This window comes from Barbus barbus (assembly GCF_936440315.1).
Source record: "Barbus barbus genome assembly, chromosome: 31".
Lineage (NCBI taxonomy): Eukaryota > Metazoa > Chordata > Actinopteri > Cypriniformes > Cyprinidae > Barbus > Barbus barbus.
The window spans coordinates 27190973-27213770 of NC_136759.1; the positions used below are offsets into that span (position 1 = coordinate 27190973).

The following is a 22798-nucleotide window of genomic DNA, read 5'->3' on the forward strand; positions in this document are numbered from 1 at the left end:
TATGCCTCTTTATGAGTACAATGATTGACTATGACTGAAAATATTTTGAGGGGAAATGGTGAGTTGATTTCTATACGAATAAATCTCAACAATAGCTTAGCTTTTACACCAATAAAGGTAAATTTATCTTGTCCTTTCATTTCCTATTAATGCTCAGTGAATGTACATACACAATTGTATGCACATGTACGCAGCTTTGTCCTGTTTTGGGGGGATGGGGAGTGTGAAGGCCATCAGTACAGTGTATTAATAGTTCTTCACTCCTGCGCTGCTGTTTGAATGAATTCTTGGATTCTCTAGGCACATTCTTGAGTGGGACACTAGTATGCAGCTACTGCAGTCCACCTCCATCTGCAGCCAGTGCCAGCTGAGAAACAGAAGGTCCTCATACATACTGTAAGCCTTTGATGCACTCTTTCATTTTACACTTCATCTGGGGAGGTAAAAAAGCAAAAGTTAGAATTTCTCACAGGTAGACTGTTACAAGTCTTACTTTTTAATACTATGTTTCCTAAATGGGGCACTCTTTTGCATGATTACAGAGCCCAAAATTATTTGCTCCCCTTATTAATAGCCAATGACAAAAACAGCGGGAACTTACAAAAGTATGGCATACAACATAGCAAAACACTTAACATGATGAACAAAAATTAAAGCATTGTCCCAGTATACTTGAGTTTCAGAACAGACTTTATTCAACAAATTCCTTAAAGAGGATACTTGAGGATACTTATTATTATTTTGCCATGTAATGCTTAATTCCACCTCGTGAAGAAATGGTCTAGGTTACGAAATGCAATACTGGGTCCCAAAGTGGAAATGAGGTGCTGTGTCATAAGAAATGGGAACATGTCTATGGTTATGTGGTCTGACGCCCTACAGAATCATGCTAAATAATTGTCTGAAAGCACAACCCATAAAGAGCTACGTAACCTTTATACGTATAGCACACTTACAGGCAAGCACTCGGTACTGTCATCTCAGATTTTCAGCAAGGTGCACAACAGTGAGCATGGCCAACTATGCAGCTTCTGCATTCCCACTCAGGGAACCAGGATTATGTTTAGTAACCAAGACACTTCCATTCGTAGGAAACTCAGCACTGGGTAATAACACAATGTATGATTTACCATTGTGCTATGTGAACAGTAGCTGCCAAGTACTCAGTCCATCTGACACTTATGGTGACACAAACCACAGGTTAACAGACAGACTAACTTCTGTCAACAGAGATCATAAAATCTCACAAAAGTAGGCTATATGGAGAGAACCAACCTGCTGCAATAGAGGTGTCTTGAAAAGAAACACCCTCAGCAAAGGCCCAAGAAGCATCCTAATAGTCCTAGTTTAGGAAGCTTAGAGGTGAAAGCAACTCATGTGTCTCCAAAGCACCAGAAATTTCATTACAAATGTGATAATCTCTGGAGACTGCAGCGACCTCCAACAAGAACCCCTGGTGCAACCTCCAAAGCAGACAAAGTTGTTTAAATATATTTGTTCGCATACGCAAACCTCTCCTGTTCATTCATCACAAATGGAGAAGGAAAAAATGTCTACAAGGCAATAACCTCAGACCTAAAGGTTGCAAAGACTACTTTGTGAAAATAACCTTCAAAATTCTTGTCTAGGGTCACTTGCACTTGTCTTGGGTCTGAGTGAACTAATACCAATCAATCGTCAAAATGATTCAGGATGCAAATGCTGTGTTATTGGAGATGCATTAAAGACTACATCCTTACATTTTGTGAAAGTGCAAGGAGCAGCGAACGGAAGGAAACAAAAAACTGGTATAGACTACCTTCCTCTCTGAAAGCAAACCATAGACATCTCCTCTGTTTTTGCACAATATGAAAATAAAATATTGTCCTTCAAATCTAGAGTCACAAACCAATCTCCTAACTGTCATATGATCTTCTTTTGGCATTCTGATTGAGTGCTTCATCAATATGAACTATATCCTCAAATCCAACAAATGGACCTGGTAGGATGGAGTTCAAGACTTCAGGAGGCTCTGACAGCTGACAGAACCTACAGAAAGAAGTAACAATACACAGTAACAGTCGAAAACAGCCAACATGGAACTAAAATAAGATGATGCTAGAGCCAAGGACTGTGAGGGCCATTTGAACATGGCCAGAGCTTAAGTCCAAACCCAGACTCTGCAACTTGGTAGCATAAAAGAGGAGCCTGACATGGTCCAAAGAGAACTGAAACATTCCTACAGACTGCAACAAGAAGCACTGCACACGTCCCCTACTAAGTACAGAGATGCATGGGGATCTCACTAGCCAGCTTACTAAAACACACGGAAGGGAAAGGACTAATCGAGACAAACTCTAAAATGGCACACAAAGTGACCTAACAAGACCACCTGAGACTGCATCTACACAGGATAACCAGGGTTCCCACGGGTCCTTAAATAGTCTTAAATCTGAGCTTAAGAATCCTGCAGAAACTCTGTGAAACAAGCCCAATAAAAGAATTATCAGACCCAGACATCCTGGATACCAATCCAGGTCAACATTAAACTCTCCAAGTTTACTACAACTGACTCTGACAGGCCAACTGCAGAGTTCACAACGAATCTGAGATGATTGAGGACACAGGCTTCAAGAGCCTCTCCCTCCGAAATCTACATGCCATTGTAGTCACCACTGATAAAGGCCTGCCTCCACACAATGCCTTGTCAACAGCTGTGTGACCTGACACAGAAGGCCTTTAACAAACACAAGAGCTCCTCAAAAAATGATTCCAAGACACTAGAGGTTCTAAAACACTCAAAATCCCAAGCTGGCACCAGAAGGCACACAGCATCACTATAATACAAGGTCCTTTAATAAAAAGCTACAGGACCATCCAGTCAGCTGAGAACAGAACTGTCACTATGATATCAGATCCAGTTACCAGACCAACCGCTGGGAGACACATGCGCTGCTTTTCTTCCACTTTCTTATGAACTCTTACATTTCACAAACATATTGTCTTCACTTATTCTCCATGTGAAGGGTTGCCAGATAAAAAGCAGCCTGGTTTAATATTTACAACGAATGAGAGTATTTAATATTAAATCGTCATTATCACGTAACTACAGGGGGGGGGTCTCAGGTTTTCTTAAATGTAAGGAGAGAGTGCTTCAAGGAAAAAAGGTTGGGATCCACTGGTTTAGACATCCTTCATCATGTGAAATGAGGAATGCTACAACACAAGGGATATAAGGAGACATTAACATTAAAATTGCAAGGTTGGCTAAAAAAGCACACATAGAGAGACATGTAGTCTGGTATTGTCGTTAAGAGAGGATTTACATCTAACGCACCTAGAGGCCACGAAGAGCCAGAAAGGAAGAGAGCTGACAGTGATAATGAGGAACTACTCTTCACTAGCAAAGAAAGCCCAGGTCAGCTTTAAAAACATAATCTGGATGTCTAACGTTTGGATATGATCATGGTGAGCAGGATGTGAAATCCAAGCTGGAACAGCACTTTTTCCAAAGCTGGAAGCTACAAAGCTACAGGCACACAGAATGCATTTTTGTTTTGAAAAATGCAAAATGAGGGCAGGGAATGGGGAAAAAATGCAAGGATTTGAGACACATTTTTAAGTGTTTTAACTTATTTTAACTTGAGCACCACATTTTTAGAATTCAGCATCATGTGCAAGATGCTGCAAAAATGTAAGATGTGAGTGCAATGGTTAAACACGTCCATCATAGTATACATAGAAAAACAATAGAAAGTACCACAATGGAATGGGAAAAGGTGCTCTGTGTGAACGGCACCTTACTGTGAATTTCTTATTAGTTTTCTCTGTTTTAGAGATTGGTTAGAATATTGCATTGCATATGCACAATGCTATTTACGTTTTGTACTAGCAATTAACTTCATGTTGAGTTTTCTGTTTGCATTCGCTTGGTTCTTTGGTTGTCTGTGCAAATGTAAGTGTCCATTTATGCTGTCCTTAATGTGAATTTGGAAAAGCCAGTCATTGAATACATTTATTATTCATTGTTGACTCTATTTTTGGTGACGGTAGCATGTTTATGGCTAAATAACACTGGACAAAAATAATTTCTATGTATTTTATTTTGCGTTAAAATCTAATTTATTTTGTTTATGTTAAAGAAAAGCATATAAACTTATCTGATGGCTCTCGGACAGGAGCTTGAGCCCTGAAGTGGCGAATTGTTGACATTAGAGGGCTGTGCAAGATCTTTTTTCAGGCTTGTTTCTGCAAGATTTTGTCCCTCTCCCGCTTGCAACCTTTTTACATTGCTGATTTTAATTGTTTTAAAAAAGGCATTGCTAATAAGTGGCAAAATGTCAGGGACAATTAATGATAGACAACTAACTGACCACTTATCTATAAATTTGTATGTAAACCCTTAAAACAGATTTGTATGGTAAACTGATTTTTATGTTTGCATGTTATCAGAATCAGAATGAGCTTTATTGGCCAAGTATGTTTACACATACAAGGAATTTGTTTTAGTGACAGAAGCTCCACAGTGCAACAGAGAGACGGCAACAGGACAGGACACAACAAAAACACAATATATAATATAGACAATTATGTGTGTACAGGTCTGATATGTACAAATTTGAAATAAAAAAGTAAGAAAGTGTGGTGAATAAATAATAGAGTTGTGTGTTCCGTGTTTTATTGTCAAGTGTTCATGAGATGGATTGCCTGAGGAAAGAAACTGTTCCTGTGTCTGGTCGTTCTGGTGCTCAGAGCTCTGTAGCGTCGGCCAGACAGTAACAGTTCAAAGAGGGAGTGTGCTGGATGTGAGGGGTCCAGAGTGATTTTGCCAGCCCTTTTGCTCACTCTGGATAAGTACAGCTCTTCGAGAGTGGGGAGGGTTGTACCAATGATTCGCTCAGCAGTCCGGACTACCCTCTGTAATCTTCTGAGGTCAGATTTGGTAGCTGAGCTGAACCAGACAGTTATTGAGGTGCAGAGGATGGATTCAATGATGGCAGAGTAGAACTGTTTCAGCAGCTCCTGTGGCAGGTTGAACTTCCTCAGCTGGCGAAGAAAGTACAACCTCTGCTGGGCCTTTTTCACAATAGAGTCAATGTGAATGCCCCACTTCAGGTCCTGAGAGATGGTGGTGCCCAGGAATCTGAATGACTCCACTGCAGTCACAGTGCTGTTCATGATGGTGAGTGGGGGGAGTGCAGGTGGGTTTTTCCTGAAGTCCACGATCATCTCCACAGTTTTGAGCATGCTCCAGGTTGTTAAGACTGCACCATACAGCCAGCTCCTTAACCTCCTGTCTGTAAGCAGACTCGTCACTGTCCTGGATGAGGCCGATCAGTGTGGTGTCGTCTGCAAACTTCAGGAGCTTGACAGAGAGGTCTTTAGAGGTCCAGTCGTTGGTGTAGACGGAGAAGAGCAGTGGGGAGAGAATGCAGCCCTGAGGAGCTCCAGTGCTGATGGTGCGGGTGCTGGATGTGAATTTATCAAGCTTTACTAACTGCTGTCTGTCTGTCAGGAAGCTGTTGATCCACTGACGGACAGAGGTTGGGACGGAGAGCTGAGTTTGTTTATTCTGAAGGGTGTCCATGATGATGCTGTTAAAAGCGGAGCTGAAGTCCACAAACAGGATCCTCACATAAGTCCCTGGTCTGTCCAGATGCTGCAGGATGAAGTGCAGTCCCATATTGACAGCATCATCCACAGACCTGTTTGCTCTGTAGGCAAACTGCAGGGGGTCCAGTAAGGGTCCAGTGATGTCCTTCAGATAAGATCAAAAGCAGTCTTTCAAATGATTTCATGGCCACAGACGTTAGAGCCACAGGTCTGTAGTCATTAAGTCCAGTATTTTTGGGTTTCTTTGGGATGGGGATGATGGTGGAGCGTTTGAAGCATGAGGGGACTTCACACAACTCCAGTGACCTGTTGAAGATCTGTGTGAAGCAGGCTGGTGACACACCGTCTGGGGTAGAGGGGGGTTGCTGGAGGTGTTAATGGTTGTGTGGAGAGGTGATCAGGGCGGGTGTGGGTTGTTTTTTCAAACCTACAGTAAAAGACATTCAAATTGTCAGCCAGTTGTTGATTCTCCAGAGCGCTGGGGGATGGTAATTTGTAACTGGTGATGTCTTTCATACCTTTCCACACTGAAGCAGGATGCCTGGAAGAGAATTTGTTCCTTAGCTTGTCAGAATAATTCCTCTTTGTCACTCTGATCTCCTTTTCCAGTGTGTATTTGGCCTGTTTATACAAGACTTTATCCCGCTTTCTGTAAGTATCTTCTTTGGCCTCACGGAGCTCTCTGAGTTTTGCAGTGAACCATGGTTTGTCGTTGTTGTAAGTTAGATGAGTCCTGGTAGGAATGCACATATCCTCACAGAAACTGATATAAGATGTTGCAGTCTCTGTGAGCTCGTCCAGATCGGTGGCAGCATTTTCAAAAGCAGTCCAATCAGTGAGAGAGAAACAGGCTTGTAAGTCCCGCTCTGTTTCATTAGTCCATCTTTTAACAGTTCTTAATACAGGTTTTGCAGATTTAAGTTTCTGCCTGTAGGACGGAATAAGATGAACTAAACAGTGATCAGAGAGTCCTATAGCTGCTCGTGGAAACGAGTGATATGCGTCCTTTATCGCTGTGTAACAGTGATCCAATATATTACTGTCTCTGGTGGGACATGTGATGTGCTGTCTGTATTTTGGCAGTTCGCGGGAGAGATTTGCTTTATTAAAGTCCCTGAGAATGATTAAAACAGAGTCTGTTGGGTGTTGTTGCTCACTCTCTGTGATCAGATCAGTGAGTTTCTGTAGAGCTGTGCTCACGTGCGCTTGCAGTGGAATGTAGACACTCATGAGAATGAACGAGCAGACCTCCCGTGGCGAATAGAACGGCTTGCAGTTAATGAAGAGCGTTTCTAGATCTGAACAGCACATCTTCTTTAACAGTTATATCTGTACACCACCTCTCATTGATGTAAAAGCACGGCCGCGCGATTTCCCCGTTGATTTTGCGTCCCGATCTGCTCTGATCAGCTGGAAATTAGGCAGATGTAACGCATGTATTAGGACGATGTATGTCGCCATTTAGCCAGGTTTCCGTGAAACACAGAGCAGCAGAGTTAGAAAAATCCTTGTTTGTCCGGGAGAGCAGAAGGAGTTCGTCCGTTTTGTTGGGTAGAGAGCGGCGATTCGCCAGATGGATGCTAGGCAACGGCATTCGAAATCCGCGCTGACGAAGCTTCACGAGCGCGCCGGCTTGCTTCCCCCGTCTGTGCCTCCTGAATCGTTTGACCAGAGCTACAGCTCCGCCAACTACAATGTCCAGCAAAACGTCCAAATAGTCAAAATCCGGTAAAAGATTTTGTGGTGTGTTCTGCCGAATGTTCAGCAGGACATCCCTAGTAAAACTGATCGTATTTGAGTAACAAAAAACACACAAACAAACAAAAACAGTACAAACACTGAAGAGCAATGCACAATAGCTGCCATCTGCGGCGCCATCTTAGAATTTAGTTTATCAGGTGTATTGTGCATGTGAACATGCTCATTGTCTATTTTCCTGCCATCAGTAATTCACTGCTCTTTCTGTGTTTGTCTTTGCTGATGTCTGGAATCAAATCACTCTCTTATCTCAATAATAATGCTGTTCAAGACACAGGAAATGTTTTCAAGCTCTTTCACAGGCCACACCTAGCCTCTGCGCTCGTTGAGACCAACATTTATAATTCAGCTTTAAATGATGTAATGGGAATTGTTGAAGTTCTTCAACATAAACTTGAATCTACAGTTCAGGTTACTATATAAAATACCTATTTACTTATTGTTTTAAGATTAAAGGGATAGTTCTCCCAAAAATGAAAATTTGATGTTTATCTGCTTACCCCAAGGGCATCCAAGATGTAGGTGACTTTGTTTCTTCAGTAGAACACAAACGAAGATTTTTAACTAAAACCGTTGCAGTCTGTCAGTCATATAATGGCAGTCAATGGGACCCACAGCTTTGAGAGTAAAAAAAAACATACACAAGACAAAACCAACAGGCTGTTGTGAACGCGCTCAGGACAGTTGGACCATGTGGCGGATCAGAGGCAAAAAACTATATAAATACTGATCAGTTTCTTGCACAGACCGATCGTTTCGTGTCTTTAGACCTCAAGGTATCGTCACGAGCCAGAGGGTTTAATTTGGTTTTGTCTGTGTATGTTTTTTTTTCTCTCAAAGCCGTGAGTCCCATTGACTGCCATTATATGACTGACAGATTGCAAAGGTTTGAGTTAAAAATCTTTGTTTGTGTTCTACTGAAGAAACAAAGTCGCCTACATCTTGGATGCCCTGGGGGTAAGCAGATAAACATCAAATTTTCATTTTTGGGTGAACTATCCCCTTAAGGTCTAAGGTTGTTAGTAGAACTTGTACCATGCGGACCTATTTGGTTAAGACTGTTGTGGTCTTCCTGAAGCAGATATGTAGCAACCCAGCAGTGGTTATGGTGGTCGAAGCACATTCATATTGGCTATGCATCTGAGAAACAAAATGTTCCTTTGTAATGACTTTGGAAGACAATGCTCTCTTCAGTGTGCACCCATCTTTTATTTATGACCTCATTCTAGACTAGTGCTTTTGTCATTTGATTGCTGAAGTGTGTACATACAGAGACTTGAGTCATTCCTGAAAATTAAAAGGCACCAGTGTTTGATGGGAATACACAGTTGACTGTGTGTGTGGTTTGTGGGAGTGAATTGTGTTGCGGTGCGGCACTAGAATATTTCACTAACTGTGCATTTAAACACAAACACACTTTCTCACTATACATGATTATCTTGTGTGCATGCACTCAGTTTGTTTTTTCCATATTAGGAAAGTCAATGTTGTCCGATGTTCTGAACAACAACTTTCTTTAAATAAATCATTTTCTGTGTTCCAAAGAACAAATAAACTCATAAAGGTTTGAATTGACATGAGAGTGAGTACATAAAGACAAAATTTTAATTTTTGGATGAACTTGAGAACGGTCTTCACTAAAGAAAAGGCATAAATGACAAATAATGTGTAAGGGCTCAGGTTACAGTGTATAATTAGCTAAATATCGGAATAATAAATAATAGGAAACCCTCAAAAGTACAGTAAGTATCTAGACACTTAAAAAACAAAATGTATGAATTTCACTAATAAGACACCAGTGAACCTCAGGAGAATTTGCTTCATTCTTATACTATACCCACTTTGTGAGATATCATTGATCTCTCATGCGATTTATCTTTTAAATGAGATGTTACAGTTGTAGCGGTGGCGGGCACTAAGAAAATTTCTGTCAGATTAAGGAGAGAATATTAACTATTAAAAAAACCAACGAATTAAACAAATTAACAATCTGATCTGATTAGTTTGGGTGCCAGACAAGCTCAGGCTACAAAAATAATTGGAATGAAATTCCCACACAAAGTAAGTTCAAGTTCATAGTTTCAAAGTTGTATTTAACAATTTTTAAAAAAGGATTTTCAAAAAGCTGGTTCATTTTCAGCGATAAAAGTTGCACTTTGCTCCTCACATAAATATTTGGCTTCAAAAGATTAGGAATCCAATACGACTCATTTATTATAACACTTTTATACTGTTCTTTGGTCAGTTTTTGCCTGTGACTGTATTTTTAATTGCCTGTTTTATAGTGTTTAGGGTAAGGTTGGGGTTCAAAAAAAAGGATAAATATATAAAATAATTTATACTTTTAGAAATGCATGCAAATAATTAAATGCATCTTGGTGCATAAGGGAAGCAACTGAAAACAATGGAAAACTTAGTTAATCAATGTAGTGATGCCTAGAGTTACCCTGACCATGCTTTAGTTTTTGACTCCTTGCGAGTGAAAATGGCTTGAAGTTCAATATTCACATCAGCTGAGCACGAGCTCATAAGTGAAGCACACTGAGCACATTAAGCACATAATGTGTTAAACACACAGGTCTGACTTTCCTAAAAGTCTAAGTAAATCTAGGTAGATTGAAGAGTATTAGAATTTAGCCCTGTTATAGGTCCACAATGTCCTGTGAGAAATCCTTCAAAGCACTTTTCTGGGAACTCATTAGCTAAAACAGCAGCATCAGCAGCCATTTTCCCTTTTGTTTGCTTATATAAGAAGCAATATAATCTGGAATGACAAGCAAGCAAGTTGCACAAACCGCAAACATTTTCACTTTAACTGCACTAAACCATCAATTAAGAACCCTGTAAACCACATCTACATGCATTTGCTTGCTTCCTTTCTACCCATTCTTTAACCGCTGTCACTTCAGAGACTAATTTGTACACTTTTAAACTGGCTTCTTTCATATCATTGTAATTGTTTCTATCCGGTACTGACAAAGATATAAACGCTTCCTGGGCTTTCCCAACGAGCACACTCTTCGATGACAAAGTGCACAGCAAGTGAAGTCACTCCAGTGCTGATCGTTTGCAGTATATTTGAATGATGAGGAAAACACACACACACACACACACACACACATCAGGTTCCCTTTCATTAATTAATACTTCCAATTCAACCAAATGTTTCTGCAACAATACAAATATGATGAAATGAAACGATTTGATGAAACAAGTCTGGTTGTCCAGCTTGTAATGAAATGCAGTGTAATTTCAAGTTACGCAACATGCAAAAAGAGAACGCCCCCACAACTAATTATTAATAATAATAATAATAAAAACCTGTTCTACTCCTAAGGTCCAATCGAAAATAAGTACTCTGAAAAGTGGACTTCACAGGCTATTGTGCTGTAAGTGAGATTTCAATCCGAAAGGTTCAGCGTACAAAGGCCACATTCCACTTCACAGTGATGTTGAGAGGGAAATTTACCCACCAGTCACTGCGCTTCACCCCAGAAATTGTTTGACTGAAATAAACAGGTTAGTTTAATTCCATGTGAGGCTTGTATGCAGATGTCTGCAAAAGATGCAACAGTTACAGTGCAATACAGCTCTTCAGTTCCTTATTGTGACGTACAACTGTTTACCGAAAAAGAAACAAATGGATGGGAGACTTCCGGTTGTTGATTGGTTTTTGGGATGCAGGCATGGCACTCAAAAGTGGAGGCAGATAGACACAAGCTAGCAGGGGAGTTTACGTGATCTAAACAACTGGAGAAGTCCAATTATGACACTTTGATTAAACATCAGGAGGACTAATCTAAAGAAAAAAAGAGAATATAACATGCATGGATTAATAGTTCCCAAATAAATCTTCAACATGCATTTAGAAAACAAGGTGAATTTTCATTTCATGATGACTGAGCTAAACAGAGTAGACAAAAAACACGGTGACTTTAATGTAGCAAATCCAAGTTTGTAGATCATTTGCATCATAACAGTCAGCCATAAGTATGTTCTCTCACACCTGACAGGATTTTGAGTGTTTCAGAGTGCAGTTTACTGATCTGTGGATTTTTTTTTTCTAATAAACATCTGAACCAAGGAACCTGTGAGTGTCCATTGCCCAGTCCTCATAATAACGTTTCTAATCAAACATCTGTTTAACTCTGAGCTCTCCTGTTACATGAAGTGCAACTCTCTGCTGTCTTTTTGTTAGGCCCATCTAATCACCAACTACTTTTTTATATCAAATGAAACTTTCATGAAGTACATTTTTTTATTTATTATTTTTATTTAATTTAATAGCACTACACTAATCATCGGTTCAATCAGTGGGTGTAAAACGCTAAGCCATGGGAGGAGGCTCTTATATCTCATGGCCATGAAGGGTAAATGAGAGGTAGTTCATCAGACCAGTTTTCGTCACTATGGATCCCAATGATTTCTGTACAACAGCAAAGAAACTGTTAGGAAAATCAGAAAATGTAATGCATGACTTTCAGGATGATCATCCGGTTCTCTCTGGTTGTCTGTGTATTTTGTGTTCTCCCTTTTTGTGTTGCTTTACTCCAGTAGTATTCTTTTCCAGAATGTTTCTGGTCTGTGATCCTGCTTACCTTGTGACTTTGATTTCCTGCCTGCCCTTTTTTTGGTGTTGTCTGCTCACCTGGCTTTGTTTCAGACTGTTCTCTGATCTCTCTCCCTTTGCATCACTTGACTCGGTCACTCTCCAGCTCTCCATGACTGTCTGCTGCCAATCTCGGCCTGGCACTTGGAGTCGTGCCCTTAGCTGTGCTCACTGGAGCGTTTGCCCCCCTTTGCCAGTTTGCTGAATGTCAGTAAACTTCACTGACTGCATATCTGACTGCCCTTGCCATTATGTGACACCCAAGGGTGGACTGGAAGTAAAAATCAGCCCTGGACTTACAGCCTACCAACCCATCACAAGTCCAGCAGAGCAGAAGTGTGCTCAGAAACAGACAAAAAGGCATAGAGCAGGGCTATTCAATTAACTTCATTTGAGGGCCGGATTATTGAATTGAACATTTGAAGGGGGCCAAGGGGGTGGGGGGCCTATAAAATTGGAAATTAAATTTAAATGCATATTCAGCAGTAAAATTAACTAATATTACCAACAGTAACATCTACAAAAGGTTAACATTAGTGCTGTCTGCCATTAAATAAAAAAAAAAAATCACATTTTGTTTCTGTAATTAATTTAAAAAATGTGACTAAATGCATATTAATATATATATATATATATATATATATATATATATATATATATATATTTTTTTTTTTTTTTTTTATGCATTTAGCAGACGCTTTTATCCAAAGCGACTTACATTGCATTCAAGTTACAGTTTTTACATTTTATCGCTATTTGTGTTGTCATATTTTCACACTGAACTTCCAAATTAATATAGAAACAACATAAAGATGGTATATTTTAAATGTTTTTAATGGCATCTTTTTACTAGCCTATTATTAATGAAGTATCATTGATACAAATAATGACTCTATTAAATCTATCTTTTCCTTTAATTTTAGCCATTAATTATTACAGTATAATTGAAATGTTATGATATTATTTTTTAACATTTAATAGGCTTTGAAAAATATAACAACTTTTTATAAGTGAACTTAAAACAATCTTCACATTGACTATAAATTGTATGCATAAGCTATATTGACTATTCTTTATTCAAGCAACAAAAGTTAATCAGCAAGCAGAGCAGTCAAGTGATTCCTCTTTTTCTTTAGTTCTTTGATTTACATCAATGACAGACTGCAGCAGGTTTCACTTTAAAAGCAGCGCTGTTTCTTTAATAAAACCTGATGCACATGACAGGGATGTGACACATATACAATTTTCTCCCAACTCTTTACGGTCATTTAGGATTTTATAACTGATTTAAGACTGTGTTTATGAGGTAACTCGCCAAAACCACGTATTTTTACATCATTGTGGTTTTGTCCATTGAAGCGCTGGAGCGCTTGTCTGAAGCTTATGAGTACAGCCAAACATGCAGATTTTCAAACTATTCCTGCTTTGATAAAAATCTTCGTCCAGTGTCAGTGCAATTTATCGCCAGAAGTTATGACCGATAACACTGTATTTAAACTTGTTTAAACTAACATTAGAATTGAGGATATCTCATAACTCCCTCACATAAGCGTTAGTCAACACTGCCATCTATTGATGTTGCGGTCTCCAGTAGATTGTTGTAATTGCATCTCTAACAGTTTACGTGATATTTTCTTTTCATCTTGCCTCTGAACGATGCATATTAAAGTAGTGCTCATAAGCGCAGCGGTGCTTTGTTTACAGCGGTTAACACTGTATCGGTGCTGTTCATAAGCGCCACCTGCTGGCAGAGAGAGACCCTGCGTCTCATTCAGCTCATCAGCTGTTTTTGTTCAGATATGTTTTATGTAGTATAGTTTCACAAAACTAATGTCATTTTATCATATCATGCCAGGGATGCAATACAAGTGGATCAAAAAATGAATTAATGCATTGCATGTTGAATTAATACGAAACATGAATCTGCAACCTGAATTGTAATGTCATTTCAGACACGTGTATTTTATTATGTCCAGTTAGACGAGGGGTGTTGCATTGGTCTCTACAGCATGAGCATGCATAATGAGTGATAACTACATGATAGTGTTGGAGGGCACACAGATACTGTTGTGCTGTTCTAATAAAAGACATGGTTTAGTGAAAATCAAGCACAGTCCAGACAGAAAGATGGTGAGAGTGCAGCATTATTCCCTCCTGAACTCAGCATTACATCCTCAAGGGCATTCAAAAATCTCCCCCATCAAGTCTGAGGCAACGCCCCATACATCACACACACAAATTATCTCTATCTAAACAGCAGACCAGAAATGTGGGTGGACCGTCAGTATTTAACTAAAGCAAATTTGATTGAATCAAACGATTTAGTGATTTAAATGACTTGTCCATATTATAAATGTCAACTGAGTCGAACACTTTAAAGTTTCAGAATGATATTATAGGTAGCGTGATAGTAATTCATATGACTTGACTGGTATTGTTGATATCACTGTGACGAAGAAATCAAAATTTAACCCTTTAATCAACTTGAGATAGCTCTGATAAGCTATTACTAAATATAATGTAGAAACGTTAATTTTCTGTAAAAAAGCTGTAATTTGCATCGTGAAAAGTGCTCTACATGACTTCACAAAGTTTGGGGTTAGTCGGTATTTGAGGTTTGCAGGGCTTGCAAAATTGCAAAATAGCCCTTAGGTAGGCTCTCTTAAGATGTTGGTAGCCCAAAATTAATTTAACTAGCCAAAAAAACAAAAACAAACTATGCATCCTCAATGTGCAATTTTATAAGAAAATATTTAGTGTGAGATTTTGCTGCTAAAGAATGGTCTGCAAGGTAATAAATGTAAATGTTCACATGCTTTTTCACTGATTTTTTAATTATTACTCAATATACTTAATTTAATAATATATTTAATTTAATAAGGTATACAGCATACAATAAATGTTTGTTATTAGTTCAGTCAGACTGCATTTGTCAGCTCTTAATGTGTCTTCTTGAGCATCAGTGAATGTTTGCCCCGATATCAAATATGAAGATGCTGGAAAACTGGAAAAAAAGTATGTGTAGGACCTGGAGGATTTTTCTGAAGAACAGTGGACAGTTTAACAGCTCAGAACAAACAAGAGACTCATGAAAACCTACCACAAATCATAAAAACAGTCAACAACTATTTTTCAGTTAACGATACACAGCTTTAGCACAGGTCAACTTAAATATTTTTTTTTTTTCATTCAGTTATTATTTTTGTCTTGTGGACTGTAAACATCTGTGAAATAGCTTACTAAGTAATAACAACATTTAAAAATATCTTATAATTATTAACATTTTGCAGGTTCTGCAAGACACATGTAAACTTATGACTGCACCTGTTTGTGCTCCTATATGTATGCATAACATAGCTGGAGCAGCTGCTTTCTTCAGTACAAGAGCAGAATGATGTTCTCGCAAAGATTATAATGTGATTTACAGAGAACCCGAATGCAGTTGCAGTTAACCAACAGTGAGCAATTAGAGGAATTCCCCTGCCCTGGTGTGACCCCGGATGACCTCGCTCTCTTTACACCACAGCCCGACATGAGTGGGAGAAGAGTTTCTGCAAGACGTCTGAATGCATTTCAAACTACCAGACTTTGTCTTCCTCTTACGAAAAGCGAAAGAAAGGAATAAAGTTAATGTATAGAGAGATGAACCAGAGGATGTAAACAAATTGACAAGCCTTGAAAAGCAAAAAAATTATATTCTGAGAAAAGAAAGAAACTAAATGTAGACACTACATTGAAGACAAAAGATTTAGTCTTCTTGAGAATGTTATGGTAGAGAGGGAACATTTTCATTCCCACAGCTCTATTGGCCTCCATTCCCAAAACAAAGCCTTAAATACAAGCTCAGTGTGTGCCCTCTGACTTATCACATGGCCAGAAAACTGCAACCCGCCTGCAGAGGAGAATACAGATGCAGCTAAGCAGCACGGCTGTACTTGATACGTCTTACCAAGCCGAATAGGGCTCATGTCTTCCTTATTTAACACACCTTATTCAGATCATCAGCTCGTTAGGAGATGTGTCAGATAAGAGAGACATACAAAATGTTCAAAGCAGTAGTTGAGAGACACATAGTTTAAACTATACTGTTTAAGCAGTTTATATACCATATCAAAGTTATGGTTTAGTTTGATATCTTACAAATTTATATACTCATTAAAACTGTTTATCTGTGTAGAACCCCCCTGCATTTCTGTTGCAATGAGTTACATTTCTAACATATGTGTCCCAAGAATCACACCGGGCCTGAGTCTGCTGACCTGATTCTTCGTGCCAATATGAAAAACACACTGGCAGTCATCATTCATAAGGGATGAGTGCAAAAACAAACAAAATAAATATGCATGGAGAAAAACCAAGTCACTTACATTTTAAACAGAATATTGTCTGTTTTTGCTTCATTTCACCAACAAAAACCGCTCCAAACAAATTCACAGTAGATCCTGTAGATTCAAACAATTAAATTAACACAGTGGTGTGTTTAATGAATTGTTTGAATGAATGATTCAATGACCCATTCATAGAGACTGTGGCTGCATTCAAAATATGCATACTTCCAATCTATGAAAAATCCTGCCACAGTTATTTAAGCTACACTATGTAACTTTTTTTGGTTAAAAAAAAAAAAAAAAAAACATCCAGCAGTTTTAGTTTTTAAACGCAAGAGGGCTAAAATGTACATAGTATAGCTTAAAAAATAATGTCTTATTTTAATATAAAATAATATTGTCAATCCCATAGCCTTATTCATTTATGTAATTGTAACTGCATGGTAAATGCATCCATGCCACCTCTGAAATGCATTTAACAGCTCAAAAAAATGGTAAAACATCTGTTAAATTCTAAATTCTGTTGATACTATATATACTATAGATACTACTAGATACTGTTTGATTGGTACCCCTATAGTATCTTATCATTCTAATTGAATTTATTGATTAATTGTAAGACAAAAGATGATGCATCTAATAAGGTTAGGGAAAAATGCCCATATAAAATGCACCAGGAAATCGATTTAATGGGGCGCCTTTAGGAAAAAGTTCATTTCTGTCACTGTTGGAAACTATAGCAATGATGTGAAGAATATATGAAGAATATGAAAACATTTGGGAGTCAGCTGTCCATGCCAGGCCTAAACTATACCAGCACAAAACAGACTCAGCAAAAAATAGTCTAATTATTGTTATATTTGTCTAATTATATTCCCCAAAAATAAAAATGTCATTTTTTTGCCAATATCACACACGCCAAGTTTAATATACAGTAAGTTCAATTGGCAGCATTTGTGACATAATGCTGATTACTATGAAAATGTATTCCATGGTTTACAAATTGGCCACACTAACTTCCATAGTAAGTGCCTTACTGTAATCTCGTTTTTTTGTGATTATCTGTTTTGCTGGAGAAAAGTAAGGCTGTGCGGATCCAACCATCACTAAACCAATCAGACTGGCACTAACGACCCTCTAAACCCATGGCATTCATGCTGTTCTGATCTTTATCACAGAAGGAGGAAGAGAAGAAAAATGGATATAAACATTGAAGATAACATTGGTAATGACGATAATACGCTACATCAACTGCATGCATATTAACACCCATTCATCTACAAACACACAACAATTTGTCTTTTCTTTGCATTTTCATCAAATACACAGAAATGGTCCGGTTTTGCTCATTTTAAACAATAGTTTTGAACATTAATGGAACAATGGAGTCTAATTGTCTCTACTTAATGTGCTGATGAGTTGAAACAAGTGTTTTTGATTAAGGAGACATGTATAATGCTCTACTCAGTTCTGAGTTTCTATTCTATTCCTTCAAGAACACAGCATAACACAAAAAAACAACTTTGGATTCTTGTGAAAAACTATATGTTACTTCTCTGACTGCATTTGATGGCTTGTGATTGTGACAACTTCACTCGTCTTATTCATACCCGGAAAACAAAACAATGGACAGAGCAACACAGTGTGCCAGTCAGTGTCACTTGAAGTCAAATTTCTCATTAATATTGCACAAATTATTGCAAACCTATACGGAAGAGTTGCACTTTAACAAAGACATTTGGCAAACCCCTCATCCTTACCAAAAGGACCATTTGGAATTGTACTGATAGTGAACATCTCAGCCTATTGTCTTATGTGTACCTTTAGTGCAGTCGGCACAGCTGTAATTTGCTGTCTGGCCAGTTTTAATGTCTCAGGTTTAGTTTTAGATACATGATCAAGGCTATGCTCTTCTTTCTCTCTACCTGAGCTCTGCCTTCCTGGGCAACCGGATCATTAGTTGCTAGGAAAGGCCATTCTCAAGTTCTAAATGTGGCTTTTTAAATCTGTGCTTTCTCTCTTTCACATGAGCCCTACCTTTCACTCTGATAATATTTCACATACAGTAGCAACAATTGCCCATGCATCTGTTTTGTTGCTGTTTTAAGTGTAACCTTAAGTCTTAAAAATGGCCAAACTAGTTTGGAATGTTAATATTTAAGGGATACATTGCAATACAATCACATTCCATCAACAATGCTTTGTTAGTAATATGTGGCAGAAGGTGGTAATAGAAAAAATGCATTATATTATCATGATGTGAATGACACCTTTTCACTCAAACCTTGCAGTGTTAAATTTAAACACACTCCTCTTTAAAGAACTAGGCCTACATGTAGATGGGCTTGGGAGATTGATGCAAAACATACCAAATGTGCACTAAAAAACGAGCTGCTGGCTGGTTACATGCAATCGCAAGTTGTAGAAACGCATTACTGAATGAGGCTAGAACTACCACAAATCAATACTACTGTGGTCCTATCATCACCGTATCCAATAGCAACAGAGCACATCCTCTATCTCGGTGCTGAAGCTCCAAAAACACTGCACATTTCAGAGGTCATCTTAATCAAACACACCTGCTTGAAGATTCAAGCGATTAGCTCAGTGAGTCCTGAAGTGTGTGTCAGGGAAGGAGACGATGTGGAGGAGGAAGAACCAGCGCTGCGGCGGCATACGTCACCAAACATGTAAAGCTGCCGCCAGCGGCTCATTTCCCGCGAAAATAAGACATTCGAACGAGTTGTTTTTTTGAAGAAGAGTTCTAAATTCTAAACGAGACAAACGCCGCTAACAGAGGCCCAATCATTCACAAACACCATCCCTGTCCGTTTACAACTTCCACAATCATTCGCCGCAGAATAAGTCTGGCATATAGCCTCACTGCATGCATGCCAAATACAATGCTTGACAAAATAGATATTTCCTCTGTTGGGGAACCAGGCGCAGTGCGATTCTCTTTACACACACAGCATTAGAAAATATAGCCTTGTTCGTCCGCGAATCAGCATCCAAATAAGCCCAAGCGCGCGCTGTCCTTGTCTTACCGGTCCAGCAGCGTTCCTCACAGCAGTAGATGCGGTTTGGCGAATCACAGCTGCGCTTCCCGGCTTCAGGAGGCTTTTCGTAAATCTCCGGGTCGATTCCGCTGCCATTTCTTCATCGGTGCATTCGGGGCTAAAAATCTGCAGTATGTGCCACGAATCGCGCCGAAAGCGAAAGACTGCTTTATGCAGCGTCCCTTCTGCTCACTGTCTGCTGCTTCACTACTGCGCGGTGGGCAGGGCTCTGTTTACTCTGCAATCACACACATATCAGCAGATGTGGATCATGTTCATGCAGCAAATCATTCACAGACATTGGTAACGATGGATTAATAATGCAAAGTCCGAGCAGAGGATTCTATGAGATGCAAGTATTCAGTGCTGCAGGCAGACAGACTGATCCACATCAGCAGGATGCCCAGTGTGTCTTTCCTCCAGGTCAACAGATCAAAAAAACCTTTGAACGAGAAATAGTATTAGAGAAATAATAAGTAATATTACACTAGCCTAGTTTATTCCTCACGTTGGCAGTTTATATAAAGGTGCGGGTAAATATATTTACAGATATGTATGCATAGAAAAAGTAGTCTTGCTGTGCTAATTTAGTTGAATATGCCATTTTAACTAAACTGTCTGGTAGTGTAGAGAACATTTGTTGGACTTTGGCGCCATCGCGCGTCATAAAACACAAACATACTGTGATAAAAAAGAAAAGAAGAAAAAAAGCATGACTGAAGTGGTTGCTTGGAGCTTTTTTCTTTTGCATAATGATGCATTAAATAGTGTCCAAACACATCTATTTCGCTATTCATGTCTTTACAAACGTATGTTGTTTCTAATTAAATAAACACAGATAGCATTAAATTATATTTTTCATCAGGCTAGATACTATTAACTCAACCCCCGTCTCTACTTTCACGCACATCCACCATGTTTGTAGTTCTTTTTATTCTTGTGTATTGTAGTTCTGAACCAAATCTTCCTCCAGAGCTCAGTGAGTTGTGGGATCTTTAAAAAATTATTAGATGCTCCCTGGATCACAGAAACCATTAAGTTTCAGTGTTTAATGAAGTTAAACTTTGAGTTTTTAAAAAGGTGTTTCATAAACAAAAAGGTTTCCAGGGTGCCACATTGAATTGTACTAATGACACAGCCCACAACAAGATGACAGTTCATGTGCGGTATTTGTACAAATGTTTTCATGTTTATTTATGTTTGTTCATGTAATGCAGGGATTCACAAACTTTGTTTTGTGAGCTGAACTCCTTTGACTTATTTACTTGAAGTCCCCCTCATATTTTAAGTTGATTTTTCAATAGTTTAGCAACAATGGTTGATCTATATTTAATTTATACAGTGAACACTATGTAGTGTTATTTTACACTTAATTATTACATTTCTGTACCTGAATACTACTGTTAGATCTTTTTTCTTTTTTTGTTATTTTGTATTTATCTATGCTTGTAATTTGTGTATTTGTTTTAATTTTTTTACTGACTGTTTAATAATATTTGAGCATTTTTAGTTAGGCTAGTAGTTTTTTTTTTAATACATTTTTTTTGTAGTTTTATTTTTTAAGCCATAAATGGAAATGGAAAGCAAAGTTACATAGATATGATTTTATTCTTGATATTCCCAAAAAATAAACCATAAGTTTTGTGATCCGTCGAACCACTACTAAAAATCAACATGTCTAACAACATGAGAATATATTGCCTTGTTTCTGCAAAGACATTCAGCATGTTTTCTACAAACAATGTCTGATGTGTTTACATTTTACGTGGCGTGAGAAAGTGACGTAGGCAAAAATGCTACTCAAAATCAAACAGATTTCCAGCAATGTGATTTGAATAGGATTTCATGCCACATATGAATGTAGCTTAAAACAGATTATAAAAAAACTAGGCAAAAAAAAAACCTCCTATAAATGGCCGACCTTCCAAAATTCCTCCAAGAGCACAGACAACTTAAATACATTTTTAGTTTTAGATTTATTTATTTTATATATCTCAGAAATCATGGATCTGAATTGAATTTTTTCAGATTCGTGACGAACGCGGAACTGTGGAGGAGAGACTGCAAAACAAAACATGAATTAGAAGCACAAAATTAGGATTTGAAAAAAAAAATGTAGGAGGATTTTAAAGTAAGGAAACTTGGCTTCCTTTGCTCCTGTAAACAAACTCTCAAGACTAGCATATATCTCACAGGTGCGTACGCTGCACATACATTAGTGGAAGTGAGAGAAAAGTGTTTATAACATTTTAAATATGGATATTTTTCTTACAAGAGATCGCTACAGGAAGCCTTTTATTCACCCCCGGAGCCATGTAGCACGTTTTATTATGGATGGATGTGCTTTATTTGACTACTTTTGGACTGTTAAAAAAAAAATGGTCCATGCCATTATAAAGCTTGGAAGAGCAAGGACAATTTTTAATATAACTCCAATTGGATTCGTCTGAAAGAGGAAAGTCTTACACCTAGGATGCCTTGAGGGTGAGTAAAACATGGGCTAATTTTCATTTTTGGGGGAACGAACCCTTTAATCTGCTCTCATCTCTTTTCTCTTACATAATTTTTCTTATTCCCACCAGAACCTCTGGGGACATCTAGTAGTACAGTTCCACGTTACATTCAATCAACACAAAACATTGCATCCTCTCAACACAACACACTTTGTGTGACTGATGAATAAGAAAGATTTGGGTTAATCAACTGACAGTTCAAGATTTATGTCATGGTATGTTGACTAACTTTCTGGAATACCCCACAGTTCTGAAATAACACCACGACCAGTTTTCTTATTTTGTTCAAATTCATCATCCCATTCTAATTTTCACTTAGCTTTTGTGCCTCTCTCTGTGTACCACATGTACAACTCTTATTAGAGTTGAGGTGTGCTGTTGTAATATTTTAATCCCATGAAAGCTTTCACATAACAATATGTTTCTGTTTCATCTCTCAATGATCAGTTTGAAGTGTTGATTTTCTGCTTACATGTCACAATATGGTACAACTTAAAGAGAAAAAAGTCCAAAAAGATAGGCAAAGCAGCTGGTGAGGCTTCAAACGTGCTGAAGCCCTTAAAGTGAACCAATTTTTGTTTCATGTCCTGTAGCCGAGGCGGATGGAGAGGACCCTGGGGTCTGTAATGTTTTTCAGATGAGAGAGTGGATGGGGCAGAGAGGGGAGAGAACGAGAGAGAGAAATGCTTTGTCTGAAGTTCTGTAGATTAATATACAGCTGTCACGGGCCCAAGTATCCACACCTCATCAGAAGCCTTTCATCTCAGCAAAAGCACCTGAGGCGTCAGACAGACAGCACACATGCACACTCATTTACACCAACATGCTGCGTATATTCAGTCGTTTTGAGATTAAAATAAATATCTGTTTAATATGCATATAATATTGTGTGTTATGTGTGTGCAGTGTGTTAATTCATGTCGCTGGACATGCACACCT

The 22798-nt window shown here is 38.4% G+C and overlaps 1 protein-coding gene across 1 annotated transcript in view; it reads right to left on the minus strand.

The window, feature by feature from the left end:
• dock10 (dedicator of cytokinesis 10) overlaps window positions 1–19569 on the minus strand; it is a 106067-nt gene extending 86498 nt beyond the window's left edge. The window contains exon 1 of the mRNA XM_079386963.1: window positions 19335–19569. Coding sequence (XP_079243089.1) covers window positions 19335–19442 — 108 coding nt within the window. The 5' untranslated portion in view covers window positions 19443–19569. The remainder of the gene's footprint in view (window positions 1–19334) is intronic.
• Window positions 19570–22798: the final 3229 nt, after the last annotated feature.